This window comes from Trachemys scripta, chromosome 11, assembly GCF_013100865.1.
Source record: "Trachemys scripta elegans isolate TJP31775 chromosome 11, CAS_Tse_1.0, whole genome shotgun sequence".
Lineage (NCBI taxonomy): Eukaryota > Metazoa > Chordata > Testudines > Emydidae > Trachemys > Trachemys scripta.
The window spans coordinates 55,996,489-56,012,561 of NC_048308.1; the positions used below are offsets into that span (position 1 = coordinate 55,996,489).

The window sequence follows — 16,073 nt, forward strand, 5'->3', positions numbered from 1 at the left end:
TTTGTGGCTTTTACACATGTTTGCATATTGGGGCAATAATTGCAGAATATAATCACACATCAAGCATGTTTAGTTGACTCTGTTGCTGCAAATTTCAGAGCAGAAAGTCAAAGGAAAATCTTTAGCTCCTCTTTGAGCTGAAATAAAACAGTGCAATTAGTCAAACTGATCTTGGGAGATGCATGCAGGCTGATACGAACATCTAGGTAAAGCAAAACTGTTAAAACTCAATGATCTTTCACTTGTTAAAGAACATGTGTTGCTTACTCTGAAGAAAAAGAAATAGGAAAAAGGCTCATCGAAAATTAAACTGCGCCAGGAAAAAAAATCAAACTCCCCCGAGGAACAGGAAGTGAGATACTTTATTACTATACATTGATCTATCAATGCCACTCACGGAAAGTCTGAGCAATCAAGTTGCAGCAAACATATGATGGTTACATAAATCTATACAATGTTGGAATTAGTCAAGTTGAAAAGTTCAGCAGTGAGTGGCCGCAGGGACGGCTGCCGCCACACCTCTTTCTGCTGTGAGCTCGTGAGAGGAGTCCAGGCTTGGAAACAAGGCTGAAATTGACCATGTGCCAAGAAGGAGAGTTGAGCAAGGAAAACCCCCAGTAACGTTTAGCTTTAAACCGCAAAGGGAAAAAAGGAAAAAGGGAGGGGAGGGAGAAGAGGAAGGCGAAGGGGTGGCTGACTGTGCTGCTGAGCTGGGAGTGTGTGTGTTTCGGGGGGACATTAGCCAGGTCCCGCCTCTGCTAGAGCCATGGAGAGCCCAGTCCTATCCTGTGTCCTTTTCCCGGGTGATGGGAATATCAGTGAGGCAAAGACCTGTCCAAAAAGGCTCTGCAGAGAAGCAAAGCAGGGGAAAGCTCTGGGGGAAGTGGAGAGAAGAAAGGGCAGCCAGCAGCAGCCCGGCTCCATGGAAGGGAGCGCATCAGCTGGGGAAGAGGAGAGCGGGGATGTGGAAAGCGCCGCACTCTCTTTGCAAGCTCCCTGCGGTTTCAGCTCTTCCTTGTGCTTCAGTTCGCCCGGGGCGGGGGACAAAGCCCCGCAGCAGGATCCCGGAGCAGCCTCCTCCTGCAGCCGGGTGGTGAAGAGCCAGTGGGAGATTAACAATGCGCGTCCGAGGCGGGAGGAGGCGACATCGCCCGACCGCTGCCTGGCACTTACTGTCCATAGGCTAGAGCGCAGCCCTGGAGCCCGCAGCAGCTGGTCTCGGAGGAGCCGGACCTGGTGATGGAAGTGTCCGGCCGGTGGATCTGAGCCCACAAGTCGGTGCTGGTGGCCAAGTCCCCAGACATCCTGCGGGTGAAGGGGGTGAGCTATGGGGTGCAGCACCTGCTCATCGACACGGCGGGCATGGGCGAGGTGCGCCACAACAGCCAGGCTGAGGTGGTGAGCGGCGCCCACGTGCTACAGATGCCCAGCGCCCTGCACTGCACAGCTGAGGCCATGCGGGCCCAGCTGCACCTCCACAACTGCTACCAGCTGCTGTGCCGCCCCTGGGAATGTGCAGCCCCAAGCAGGTGCTTGTTTTGCTGGTGCCTAGAGCCGGTCCTGTCTGTGGGTGAGAGAGAGAGACAGTGTAGCTCGAAAGCTTTTCTTTCCCACCAGTAGAAGTTGGTCCAATAAAAGATATTACCTCACCCACCTTGTCTCTCTCATATCCAGCTACAACACTGCATATAATATTAAGAGACTGAGGTAAAGACAAAAGAACTCAGGAATTGCCAGTCTGGATCAGACCCATGGTCTGTCTAGGCCGGTGCTCCATCTCCAGCAGTGGTCAGCACCAGATTCCACAAAGGAAGGTGTAAGAACCCCAAAGTAGGCAGTTGTGGGATAATCTGCTCCCTTTGTCCACCAGTCAGGTATGCTTGGACCCACACATCTGAAATAACTATTCTTGGTTCAGATTTCACATTAGATTAAGTTTCTTCTCGAAATATCTCACATTTCTAAGAGGAAGGCATTTAAGTTTGTAACATTTGTCACATTTTATATTATGTTAATTAGGTCAGATCTTGTAACCCTTTAAATCATGTTTGTAATTTTTGAAATCAACAGCTTTTTTAAGTGATTGAAAAAGGAAATTTGTTGATTTTGCATTTTGAAGCAGGGGCTGTTGTTCTGTTTTGTTCCAGGAAAGGCTGGCCAAGTGCCATGGCTCTCAATGTGGCTTTTGCACCCCTGGAATGGTGATGTCCATGTATGCTGTGCTGAGAAACCACCCTGAACCCTCCATGGAGCAGATAGCTGCAGCTCTGGCTGGTTAGTTTTTGTTTGTTTGTCCTCCCCCCCCCCAACCCCCCATCAAAATGCCATTTTTAATATATGAACAAACAAGATAAATAATCTCTTAGTAAATAAGATTTTTATTGACGGTTTCCTTTCAGAAAAGCGGGGGAGGGAAGAAATCAACAATGAATTCTTTACTGCCTGAAATCTGTGAGGTGCCTATATACTAAACAGCACATCTGTGATGTCATGCTGAATAGCATACCCTCCAGCGGAGTGAAATCTTGGGCCAAAATTTTCAGAAGTGACTAGTGATTTGGGATGTCTCAGTTAGGGTGCCCAACTTGGCACACCTTTAAGGGAGTTGATTTTCAGAGGGTAGGCACTAAGCACTTTTTAAAAATCAGGCCCCTTTAAGATGTCTCAAGTTGGGTACTCAAAAATTGAGGCATCCATAATCAGTAGCCACTTTTGAAAATCTTGGCCTTAGATCTCATCAGATACAGAGTTCAAAACATTATAAACCTCAGAACAGTGCCAAAGCTTTTGTGACAGTAATAAAACTATAAAATAAAAGAGAGGCTGGCTATGTCTTCACTGCAAAAAGGTATGCTTTTAGAGAGGGATAACTAATGTGTGCTTTTAGAGAGGTTCACTATCCCAGTGTAAAAGCAGAGGGGAGACAAGGCCAGTTTAGTTTTACCATGACGCAAACTTGGTAGGGTCAACCACAGGCAGGAGGTATAGTGCTGACTTTTCCTAGCTACCTCATTATAAACACTGCAAGTGCCTTGTCTCCACTTAAGTTTTTACAATGAGAGAACTATCCCATGCTAGTTATCTCTCTGTAAAAACCCACCTTTGTGTCAGTGAAGCCAAAGCCAAAGTTGTTAAGGCCCTGGGTCAACTCACGCACTGCTGCCATCTGATGCAGCTCTTGCAGTATTACAGTTTCCTCTTAGCTGCTGTAAGAGTTTCCTTCTCTCAGGAGATAGTGGATGCTGAACTCTTTTGTACATCTGGCCCACACTGCATTTCAGAGCTATACCCCTTCTCCTGAAATCTCAGAAAGACAAACCTTAGCATGAAGACTTGAATCCTAAATTATATGTCATAGATAGAACTAATAGTTCACCTATTATTTTCTGGTGTCAGGTAACTTGTGCCGCTGCACTGGGTATAGGCCAATCTTAGATGGCTGTAAAACCTTCTGTAAGGTAAGCAGTGGGAATGGAGGGTTCAAAGAGTGTTCCTATTCAACTGCTTTGAATATTTGTTCTAAAATAGTTTTATGGGATAGTGAGGCATGTATTACTGTGTATGACAATATCTAAACAACCAGAGACCATTGTGAATTTAAATACACATCAAATCTTGTTTCTGTCAAGGGCTGTTGGCTGTCCATTCTAGTAATGCCGATCAGCCATCTCTCAACGCTTGAACCAAAGCCCATTGAAGTCAATGAAAGTGTTTCTGTTAACTCCAGTGAGCTTTGGGTCAGGCCACTAGCCACATAAACCTGTTGTTCTGTAATATTTAGCCCAGACATACAAATTGCAGAATGGCAAAGAGGATTATAACAATCTGGTTCTAAATATTAACTGTTCAGAAGAGGCCCAAATCTTCCTCACAAAAGTAGTTTCATTGCAGTCAGTGGGAATATTTGTGTGATTGAGGCAAGGAGACTTTGGTCTTTGCTAGTCATGGCATTACATGCATAAAATACAGTTGAAATAAGATTTGAACTAAAAGAGGTGGTGACATCAATGAGTGTTAATGACATAAAGTTCACCCTGTCTGCCAACATTTTGTGTAAATTCCACTGAGAAATCTAGAAAACCTTTTTTCATGGAGAACTTTTTTTTAAAAGGTTTTGGTAAGAAAAAGATAATGCCTTAAAACATGAATATTTGCAATTTTATTGAGCCTCATCCAAAGCCCATTGTAAGTCAGAAGAGAGACTCCCATTGACTTCAATTGACTTGGGATTGAGCTCATTATGAGCAGAAGTCTTATGTTGTATTAATGGGATATTACTATTTTAGGAACCATTTTGTTGTCAAAGTAAAGAAAATGGGAACTGTTGCTTGGATCAAGAAGACAAACTCAAAGGAGAGAAGGTGAGTTTAATTGTTTCTCCTTCCTGCTTAAATGTAAAATTTGCACTAGGTGAAGAGCATTGCGCTGCTTATTACTTGTAATTACAGTACATGCAAAGTGCTATGCCAGGCAGCATCCCCTAGCCAGCTGACTACAGCCCACTATGTCCCATTGCATTGCTCTGACTTTAAAGCCAGAAGGGACCATCATGATCATCTAGTCTGACCTCCTGCATGTTGCAGGCCACAGAACCATTGCTGCTGCTGTTCTGTGAAATTAGAAAGTTTCTCTTAATGACGTATGTACCATCCTGGGTGATCAGGAAGTTTTTCCATTTTCACAGGAAATGAACGCACTGTTAAGGGTGGGGGATTTAGATATGTCTTCAAAGGCATAGGTAGATGAGTGAAAGGGGACATCTTCACCCTCTTCCACTGGAGTCTCTTGTAACAATGCAGAGGAAAGTTCGGATCTGCATGTTCAAACAATCTTTTGTGTTCCGGAATATTAATATTCTTAGGCTCTGATTCTGCAGTGACCACTGCATTAGCAATCCCTGTGCCCAGGTGAAGCCATATGAAGTCAGTGAGGTTTTGTGTGGGTTCAGGGGTTTGTCTACATGGCGCTCATGGCAGGATTGTGTTCACAGAACTGAAGATTGCCTCAAAAACTAAATCAGAATCATGACACTAATTTTATGTGAAAATTCCCATCCATATGAATGGTTTATTTTATGTAAACTTTCCTTTCAAAAATCTGTGCCCTGTGAGTGTGTGTAAGAGGAGTTGGGGGAAATATGGCGCCATCTCACCTCTCTATAGTTGAATAGAGGGAAGTGTGCACCTAGGATTTCAGGTCTGTATCGTTCCACCCTCCTAGCTCCAGAGGGGCCAGGGAAGGTGACTAAACTGTGAGAGGCTGCCTTTCTCCATTTCTTCCACTGCAGCAGCCCCCACTAAATACATGGCAGTTTACTTAGCATCTCATCCAAAGGCTATTAGAGTAATTAGAAAGACTCCTGGTGACTTCAGTGGGCTTCAGATCCAGTCCCTGTGATTCTTTCTTTTTTTATAAAGAATGAATTAAGTAAAAAATTGTTTGTTTGTTTGTTTGTTTGTTTGTTTGTTTGTTTGTAAAAGTTTTCCACCAAGCTGTTTTCAGCAGATGAATTTCAGCCCTTGGACCCCACCCAGGAGTTTATATTTCCACCAGAATTAATGGTAGGTAGAATTGCTCTTGGTCTGTAGATATATGCTGTAACATTGGTAACGTTTACATGTAGTTCAGTACTCATCTTAATATGCTGTCTAGTAGTGGAGTGGTTCCATCAGGAGAAATATCACATATTTTCCGATAGATCTGCAAAGATCTCTGATGTTTTTTAAATTCAGTTTTTATATTTATGTACAAGAACTACATTAAAAGAACATTAAAGATGCAAAGTCAAGTACTCAAAATGTAGGAAATTAAGGTTGCCTGTGCAAAGCAAAGAGCTGCTGGAGATTCTCAACAAAATAGTTGTATGAATTTTTTAATCTGGCCAAAACAACACATTTTCGTCATCTTGTTCTGAGAAAAAGCTGAACTGGTTTTGCTGAAATTTTCCAAAAATAATCAGTCTGTGGCAGACACTGCACACGGAAAATTTCAGCTTAAACAGTTAAAGATTGACAAAGTTATAAGTATGGCTGCGAGTTTGTCACGAAGGTCACAGATTCCATGACTTTCCGTGACCTCCATGACTTCTGCAGCTCAGGCAGCCCCTGTGCCAGGTGCACTGGTTGCTGCTGGGGCAGTCTCAGGCCCCTGCGGTGTCCCACCCATCCCCCAGCAGCAGAGTTTAGGTGTGGGAGGGGGCAGGGGGATGCGGCACGGGATGGAGTGAAGTGGGCTCTGGGCAACGCTTATCTGGGGGGCTTCCCTGAAGCAGCAACATCTCCCTCACTCAGCTGCTAGGCGAAGGCATGGCCAACCTGAGCCTCTGCCCAGAGCACTGGGTTCGCAGGGGAGCACTGCGGGGGGGGAGGTGGGAGGGTGTGCCTGCAGGTAGAAGCAGCATTCAGAGCTGCCTGGCCATGCCTCTGCCTGCCTAGCCCTGGATTTTTTAGAAATTAATTTTCTATTGATTTCCAAGGGTACGGGATCCAGCCCTAAGTGTGTAGTTTGCAGGATATTCAGTATAAATCCTGTTTGCTAGACACATCTGAGTCAGTTTTAGGCATTTTATTCATGAGGCATTAATTTCCTCCCTGTGCAAAGGGCCAGCACAAGGCTGATGCACTATTTAAGTCCCACTTAAATCCAGTTTTGAGGTTTTAAGTATGACTTCCATGGTTAAGGAATTATTTTGGCTCCTAGTCCAGTGCCCTATTCACTAGATAACTGCTGCCTCTCTGGAGCTTTAAATATTAAATCTACATTGTTTCCCCTATAGACAATGGCTGAAAATCAGCCAAAAAGAACTCTTGTTTTCCAAGGGGAAAGAACAACATGGATTTCACCTGCTAGCCTAAAGGAGCTTCTGGAGCTGAAGGCTAAGTACCCCAAAGCACCTCTCGTGGTGGGGAACACCAGTGTGGGTATGTAGATTCAGAGCACATCCTGTTATGCTTGTGCCAGTGTCTGTATGAACAGTCGTGGGCAGCATTTAGAATTGCTTGTGTGTTCTTTGTCCTTAATATGTGGCTCAACAATGACATAGTCACAGTTCTGGAAATGCAGCGATCTTCCTTTTCTCTAAATCTCATTCTACTCTATAGGGCCTGAAATGAAATTTAAAGGAGTGCATCATCCAGTTATCATCTCTCCTGCAAGGATCCTAGATCTGAATGTGGTGAGGTACACAGACAGTGGTAAGTAAACCCTACTTTTGCCCTTTGAAACACATGGAGATATCTCTGCATAAAATAATACTGATCCCTTCCCTAGTGGGGAAGATGTGAACTGCTCTACAGACATCCTGGATCTCCAAGAATTTCTAGAGATGCTTGTGATTGTTTCTGCAAATAATTCCTGAGACATCCATGGATCAGGATAGCTATGATCCCCAGGGGTGGCTCCAGGCACCAGCGCACCAAGTGCATGCCTGGAGCAGCAAGCTGCGGGGGGCGACCTGCTGGTCGCTGTGGGGGCAGCAGTTAGGGAGCCTTCAGCGGCATGCCTGCGGGAGGTCCGCCGGTCCCACGGCTTTGGCGGCAACTTGGCAGCGGGTACGCCAAAGCCATGGGACCGGCAGACCTCCCGCAGGCATGCCGCAGAATTCGCTTTACCAGCGGACCTCCCGCAGGCGCATACCGCCGAAAGCCGCCTGACTGCCGTGCTTGGGGCGGCAAAATACATAGAGCCGCCCCGATGATCCCTGCCCCAATGCATGATACATTAGCAACAGCATGGGTTTGTCTAGATTAGGAAAAGAAGTTGAGGTTAAATTGGGATAGCTAGTATGTGTTATCTAATCCTAACCATGACCCAATCCCTAGTGTAGATTTGGAATAACACCTTTTACCTCAGTTTAGCTGTTTGTGGTCAGCCCTAGGGGGAGTGTAGAATCAAAGTTATTGGCTATTTGTCCTCCAATGTCTGCTTATGGAGGGGACCCTCAACATTCAAATATCCTTCCTACTACATGGAAGGGGTGGGAGAGTCAACCATCTCTGCAGCACGTCTCCTTCTCCTCCTCTGTAACCCACAGAAGCTTCTCTGTAGATCCAGTGTTCATTCTAGGTGAGAGATAGGAGACTGGGTGGGCCAGGGGGAGGAGTGGGCAGACTGGGGTGACACCCGTTGTCGCCCCCCAACACTCTGTGGAGAATCCATGCATGGATCTCACAGCACTTTATAACATTAATTATGCCTCACAAATGCCCTAGAAGATAGATAGTATATATTACTATCCCCATTGTAAGTGAGACAGAGATGAGCAAACCGAGGCAGAAAATTTAACCAACTTGCCCAAGGCCAAAGAGAGAATCTGTCAGAGCTGGGATTACAATTTGGGAGTTCATGGCTCAGAGCATTAGACCGCATCTCTCTCCCCATTTCCAGATCTGCTTAGCTGCTACCCTTGACAAAGAAGGACTCTGTACCATGACTGTTAAAGACTTTTAACCAGTCCTAGTTTAACTCCAGTTTGCACATGCAGATTTTGAAATTGATGCAGTATTTGTTTTGTTTCCTAAATTAAAGTGTAACAGAAAACTTTTAAGATGTTGGCTTATTCCTATCCACATTTTAATGAGAGCTGATTGTGAGAAAAAGGCACTGCATAATTACAAAAGTACAGTCTGGAGCAATGCTCATATTTACTACTTACAATAACTTGGTTTCAGGACTAACCCTTGGAGCTGCCTGCAGTCTGGCTATAGTGAAAGATGCCCTGGCAAACACAGTCTCAGAACTTCCAGGGGAGAAGACAAAGATTTTCCGTGCTCTCTTGCATCAGTTAAAAACTCTGGGAGGACAGCAGATCAGAAACATTTCCGTATGTTGTCTATTACTGCAGTAACAAGTGGATGGGTTAGCAAAACTGCATGGAATTGCTTCTGTCTGTGCATAATATTTGTATTCACAGTTGAAATAATAGACTTTAAAATTAATTTCATGTCACTGTCAGTCTTATGACCTTTGATCAATGTAAATCCTCACACTGTACTGACACTTACATAAAGGTGATGACTTAATGACATAATGTCCTTTTTTAGTCTTTAGGTGGAAACATTATGAGTAGAAAGTCAACATCTGACTTGAATCCCATTCTAGCAGTTGGCAACTGTACCCTCAACCTGGCATCAAGAGGTAAGAGGCAGGGTACCTGTAAGAAGCTGGCCCTGCCTGCAGTGCCCCGCAATGGCAGGCCATGGCATAACAGGCAGGCATGCCTCAGTTTCCCTTCTTCTTATTCCTCAGAAATAGTCCAAAGCAACTTCCCAAGTAAAAACAAAGCCCTTGGGGGGTTCATTTATTACAAAAGCCCATAAATAACAAAACATAGTCCAGAATTTCCCCAGCATAGTCCTTACAGTACATGCAACATACAGCCCTGGTGTCTCTCATCACACACGGCTCTCCAGTGTAGTCCTCTCCCTGAACTTGTAGTAGGACATCCCAGCCCTTCCCACTGTAGCGCAGGGAACACCCCTCCACACACACTGCCTCTCTGATGAGAGCATCCTTGCCAGGGGACCATCCCTCACTTCCACTGGCCCTCTCATGGTTCCTCTAGGCCCAGCTCTCTAGTCTTGGAGATGTCAGTGGGAAAGCTCCTCCACTGCTCACCTGCCTTCCGCCCTGTCCAGCCTTTGTTTCTGCCTCTAGCTTAGAGCCAGCAGGCAATTGCCTCTGCTGCTCCTCCTGTCTCCAACCCTGGTTTTCTGGCTTGGGGATGCCAGCCAGCAAACCCCTCTTGTTGCTCTCTCTGCCTTCAGCCTTCCCCCAGGAAGCACCTTTTTCTTCCTTCCAGGACCTCCTCGAGTCCCCTGGTCTCTAGCAGGACTCACTGGGTCTCCCTCTCACTGAATCTCTCCATGATCCTTTATAGCCCCCAGGTGCTGTTTCCTGGTCAGGATTTGTGCATTACTTCTTTTGCCATTTTTCGTGAATACACAGGGGTAGGCATGAGAGCCAGAATTTCTGTCAAAATACAGTTCCACTCCGGAAAATGACTTTATAAAAAAAAGCACTGTCTCACTCAACAGAGCCACCCTGTGCCTGTGTTGAGAGATAAGCCTGCTTACCTGAGTGACAAACAAGAGTTTTTATAGATTTTCATTCCCATCAACCCTGCAGAGACAATGCAGCTAAGAGAGGAGTCTAGTCCTTGAGTCTGCTTAACAGAATTGTTCACCAAGGGCCAAGAATTGACTCCTGGCAGACCCTCTGAAGAGAAGGGCTGTGCAGACATTAATTGGCCACAGGATTCTTCTTACAGGTGATGATGTACATGAAGGAACAGGTCCCAGTTAGACTCCCAGGTCGTAGTGTTAATTTGCAGCTGGCAGATAGACAAATAATCATTTTACCTGTAACTATAGCATGTTCAGTGTGGACTCGCGGGATAATCTACCAGGGACCTCCAGAAGCCATTTGTTTTGTGTATTGGACTTTCATTATTTTTCTCTGTCAAAGCTTGGCAGTTCACCTTTCCTAGATTTTCAAAATAGGGATTTCTCCTTATACTATTGGCTGGATAGATCGCAGTCACATTATTGCATGTGGCATTTGTAAGAATAATCCCCATAATATGGCAGCCATTTTATAAATTTCACTCCCCTTGGATTGGGAGAGGGTGTTTCACCTTGTGGACCAAAGATCCTTTGGTTATAGGAAGCCTGAGACCTGGATGAGGACTGTGGAAGCTAACCAATGTAAATATTAAATATGATTAATTATTAATTATTATTAAAATTTAATAAACAGTTCCTTTGTTGCTAACACATTGTGTACTTTATGCAGCATATGCAAAGCATAAAAGACACCAGTGTTTAGAAAATGTACACTTATTAATAATATTTATTATTTGTATTATGGTAGCCCCTTCAGTCCCAATCTGATCAGGGCTCCATTGTTCTGGGTGCCATATTAGACCAATCCTGCCCCAAAAAACATACAATCTGAGGCCCCAATCCTGCCAGCACTTGCACGTGCTTAAACTTTACACAGGTGAGCTCAGTGGAGTTACTCATCTGCATAAATTTAAGCACATGCAAAAGTTTTTTTGCCGGATTAGGGCACAACTTGAAACAAAACAAGTGGATACAATAAACAAATGGAGCGAGTTCGGGAGAGAGGGTGAGGATAACATGATAGCAACACCTGGGCTATCTACATATATAATTAACAGTTTAGGTATATAAATAAGCAGTAGGTTTTATTGATGATCGGAGCACTATTTCCTGCAAGCATAATGCTATATTTAGAATGTCCTAACACTTCAACACTGTTTCAACAAGCTGTATCAATTTACGCAGTGTTGACTAAGATATTATAATAACTTTAATTTCCTAGTGTTCCCATGTAAACATTTTATGATGGGGGAAAAACACACTGGTGAATTACATACATATAAACTAGGAATGCTTTAGGAGAAAGTGTGCTGGCTGTTGCTCTGTTCTGATCCGTTAGATGGTCATGTGTATTGTTAAATTAGGTGGATATTTCAGAACAGTGTGTAATTTGCAAATATAAGGACACTCACCAGATGTCCTAATCCTGCTTTTAGATGTTCAGATTGGCATTTAGGTACATTAAGTCTTCTGAATGTCAAACTGTGGGACTGTATTTCCTTGTTTATTGTTAATTACTTACTCAGATACTACAGTGATAATGGTCAGAGAAGTTCCTTGAGATATGGATGTCCTACTAGGCTCTCACCTACAGCCCCTGTCTACACTACAGATGTCTGCCAGGATAGGTGTACCCCTGAACCTGCTGGCATGAAGAGTTGTGATCCCTGACTAATGAAGCTATGCTGGCAGACGTCTGTTATGTAGACTCAGTTATACTGGCAAAACTGTGCTTTCACTGTAATGCTATACTGTTGCAAAGCATAGCTTTGCCAGAATAGCTGTGTCCGCACTAGGAGGGTTTTGCTATTAAATCTGGTAAAGCTTTCCTAATGTAGACATAGCCATAGAAACTGGGCCCTATATGTTATGTTGTTTTAGAACAATGGCCTTTTGCTGGTATAACTTATTTCACTCAAGGAAGTAGCCTAAGCTATTTGAGCAAATCTCTCTTTTGATGGTACAAGCTGCACCTCCATTAGGAAGGTTTGCCAGGGTAATTAGACTGATATAGCTATACCAGCAAACCCTCTGTAGTGTAGACAAGGCCTAAGTAGTCACATGGTTTTTGGACTGGGAATTTCAAAGGGCCTAGTGGAGTTAGGTGCCCAACTCTCTTTGGAAATCTACCTCCCTCCCTTAGGTCCCTTTCAGAATCCCAGCTTTAATCATTAATCTCATAAAATTGTGACCTTTTAAACTTTCAAAACAGTTGATCAAAAAGAGAAAGGAAAAGACAATACAAATTCTTCCTCTAGTAACTATTGAAAATAGAGAGACCACTTACATTTAAGGTGCATATTATTGATGGGATTTTATATGAACTTTAAGTAATTCTTTTCCCAGAAGTATTCCATATTCTTCCTTGACAATTAAATTGAATTTACATATTTAAACTGCCAAGAGTTCACTTCTCATTGTACAGAGATTGCCATTTCTTTTTTCTCTAATAGAAGGAACACGGTGGATTTCTTTGAGTGACATTTTTGCCAATGGAGTTGGTAACAATACCCTTATGCCAGAAGAAGTCTTAGTCTCTGTTCACATCCCTCATTCCAGGAAGGTAAATGTTGCTGTGATGTTTGGATTTGTTTTGTGTTAAGGATGGTTTAACCAGTTTTTATATGGAATTAAAGAAAGAACAGGAGGAAGAAATGCCATCTGTAGTTTTAAAAAAACAAACCCACCCAACTAGTGAAATGTTTTGGAGGGCATTGATATATTCTCTATCCCAGAATGCTGCCCATTTTCAGCCTGGCTAGACCTCCAGTCATTATGCAGATGAAGCTCCCGTTATCTCCTGAGGGTTTTGCCTACATAGGGACTACAGGATTGATACATGGTCCATGCTTCCACGCATAATTGCTGCACCAGACAATGTTGTTTGCTTGGTGCTGTGTCACCAGTAACATTGTGTAAGGGCAATATCTCTGGGAATTGATAAGCAGACTGTTTGGGAGATACCCGCAGGCATTGGCACATCTCTGAATAAAAATGTGACTTAATTGAATTTAGATGACTAAAGGAAAAGATCTGTAAAAGCAGAAGATGGAGTTGAAATACTGGCTTGATTTGTGCTTGAATCCAGAGGTTTAGGCAGAGGTTGAGCCTCTTCAGTTTTGTCTCCCATTCTAAATGCAGCCCACTCCCATTTCCCCCTTACCTCTCAATAACCATTTGTGAGAGGGGGGTCAGACCAGCTGGGCTCTGCAGGAGATGGAGAGGGAGGCGGGTTTGCTTGCAAGACAACAGTGGATGGTTAAGGGAAGGGAATGAATGGTCCTAAATGTTTTGGAAGTAGAATCCATGCTCTATGGTATTTGTTACCTTAGTTCATGTAGGTCTCTATTGGAACATATTACATTTCTGTGCATACTTCTTAGCCTCTGTTTGATTTTTCTTAGGGGGAGTTTGTATCGGCATTCCGACAGGCCCAGCGCCGGGAAAACGCTCTACCAATTGCTAATGCTGGGATGAGGGTACTTTTTGCGGAAGGCACAGACATAATTACGGACTTTGGCATTTTCTATGGCGGCATTGGCTCTACCACCGTCTGTGCAAAACACACCTGTCAGGCACTCATAGGGAGGTACTGTATGAATTCCTAGAGACTTAATATAGCTTTCAAATTGGAATATTGTTAGTTTTTTTTAGTGTTTCAGGGCATAAATACAGAGATCCTTTATTTACAGAATGGTTGATGCCATTTATAACCCACCAAATGAACACAGATCAGCCCAAGTGATAAGTCATCTCCCCACCCCAGAATGGAATATTACACTTTTCTATTCTAAATGTTTTAAAGCCTGTGTATGAATGTTATGCTCATTGAAAGGTCTCTCCAGAGGGCGAGTACAGTTGCTTTATTAGTGTCACTACATCACTTTGCTGTTGTGCCCCAACCTGACCTCGAGGGACCTCTACCAGTTCTTCATCCATTCCGTCTCTAACAGCTTTGCTGAAACTTGGCTGCTAATTCATTAGTATGAGGGCGTGGGGTTCTAAAGTGGGCACTGAAGAGGGACTCATCCCTGCACTAGCAGTACCAGCAGCAAAGGGCCTGAGGGGACTTACGCCTCCTCGGTTCGATGGCAGCCAGGGTTGGGTGTGGCCCCAAAAGCAGACTAGGGCATGCCTAGGGGCTACTTTAACTTGCCTCCCCCATTGAGGCTGGGGAAGGCAGGGATATGGTATTTTAGCATAGACTAGCTCTCTGCACTGGTCTTAGCCAATCAATAGCAGTAATCAGAACTCACCACCTAGCTAGCAGCTATCAGGTGCAGCTTTCTCTATCTATGCTCCTGGCCGAGGTGCATTATAAGGAGGGACCTGAAGGAGGAAATGCCATTGATTGTGCAGGTTGTGACTGGGAGTTTTTCTCACATGTAAGGAGCAGCATGGGAGAAAATGAGAATATGATTTAACCACCAAAAAACTGGGCTTGTGCTAACCTGAACCGCCTCAAATTTCAGGGCCCGTGAACAAACCCCTGGGAACTGTTTCTCTCATGCAACTTATGACCCAATTTTTCATTGGATTTGGAAGGCGTTCACGTCGCTTTTAGTATTTCTCCTGTGCTAACATGACATATTCTTGCTGAATAACTACTTGGTGTGGTTAAATAGTCAGGTTACCATTTACGTAACGAGGGCTTACAGGATATTTGAGTATTGTAATTTAAAGCATTGATTCTTTTATTATTAATCTGGGAACTAGGTAGCACTTTGGAATAGGGTATTATCTTACTCACTCATTAGACCTGGGTTCAAATTCTTATGCTAATGACAAGTGAAAATAAGGCCCTGATGTAATGCTCTTTAAAGTCAATGGGAGGCTTTCCACTGAGTTAAATGGGCTTTAGATCAGGCCATAAGTATGCTTATCTGTTGTGGTACATAATGGACATTGATCTATAAAGAGTCCTTTGGATCAGAAGGGTGCTTTATATGTTTTCTATTCCTTCTATATAGTGACAGGACAGAGTTAATTGTTCCTAAACAATCCCTACTATTCCCTGAATTGTGGGCATTTGTTATGTCTAAATAAATAATCCTTTGCCTTTGAGCACCCAATTTAAAATGTTAAATAAGAATTGCATGCTTTCTGTGCAGCTTATGTAGTGTGAGTTCCTGACAACCCTTTTCCTGTTGCAAGCTTTTCATTGAACATCATGGCAGACCTACAGTTTATTCACATAGATACCTATTCAGCAAAGCACGTAAGCACGTACCTAAGTCTATCCATATTCAACAAAGTGCAAAGGCACGTGCTTGCTGAATTGGGGCCTTAAATTGATGTAACACTATGTTACACTCCTTTTAATTGTAACGACACCCAGATGCCACAGCAATGGCTGTCTTATAAAAATATGTAAACAAATAAAATCAGACCTTCTAAATTTTTGTTTATATCCTTAATGTTTATAGCCAGTTCATCAAAAACTAATAAAAAATAAATGACAAAAAATCTACTGTTGCCCTGAAAGATGTTTGTACGAGAGAGAGATGTCTGAGCTCTTGGATCAACCCATTATATTTAACTGGCCTTCTGTGTATTCAGACAGTGTTCTGTTTTTCTGGTTTAGGCACTGACAGTTGGTATTATTATTACTGAGTGTCAAGATTTGCTCTAATAGATACAGTGACTAGGATTTTCAAAAGTGCCTAAAGCAGTTAGGACCACAAGTCAAGTCATGATCTTTTCAACCTCTCTTTAACTGAGAGTTTTTCCAGGCCCTTGATTATTCTGTTCCTCTTCTCTGAACCCCATTCTTGCAATATCCTTTTTGTGATGGAGTGGCCCCTGGCAATAATTGAAAATGCTGATAAATCGTTTCTCTAAACTCTGTCCTATTGTGCCATTTGATCAGTTTATAAGCTGAAACACCTCCCCGCCATTATCTTTTTGTTAGATTTTTGCTATGCGTTTGATCTCTCTCAACATTGTGCACTC

General features: G+C 43.5%; 1 protein-coding gene across 1 annotated transcript in view; it reads left to right on the forward strand.

Moving 5' to 3' along the window:
• Window positions 1-16,073, forward strand: part of LOC117885114 (aldehyde oxidase-like) — a gene marked incomplete in the record, with an annotated part of 182,419 nt that overhangs the window by 14,046 nt on the left and 152,300 nt on the right. Inside the window, 10 exon segments of the mRNA XM_034786274.1 lie at window positions 2,148-2,274; window positions 3,397-3,458; window positions 4,287-4,361; window positions 5,481-5,561; window positions 6,776-6,920; window positions 7,101-7,193; window positions 8,670-8,821; window positions 9,042-9,135; window positions 12,575-12,684; window positions 13,526-13,710. Coding sequence (XP_034642165.1) covers window positions 2,148-2,274; window positions 3,397-3,458; window positions 4,287-4,361; window positions 5,481-5,561; window positions 6,776-6,920; window positions 7,101-7,193; window positions 8,670-8,821; window positions 9,042-9,135; window positions 12,575-12,684; window positions 13,526-13,710 — 1,124 coding nt within the window.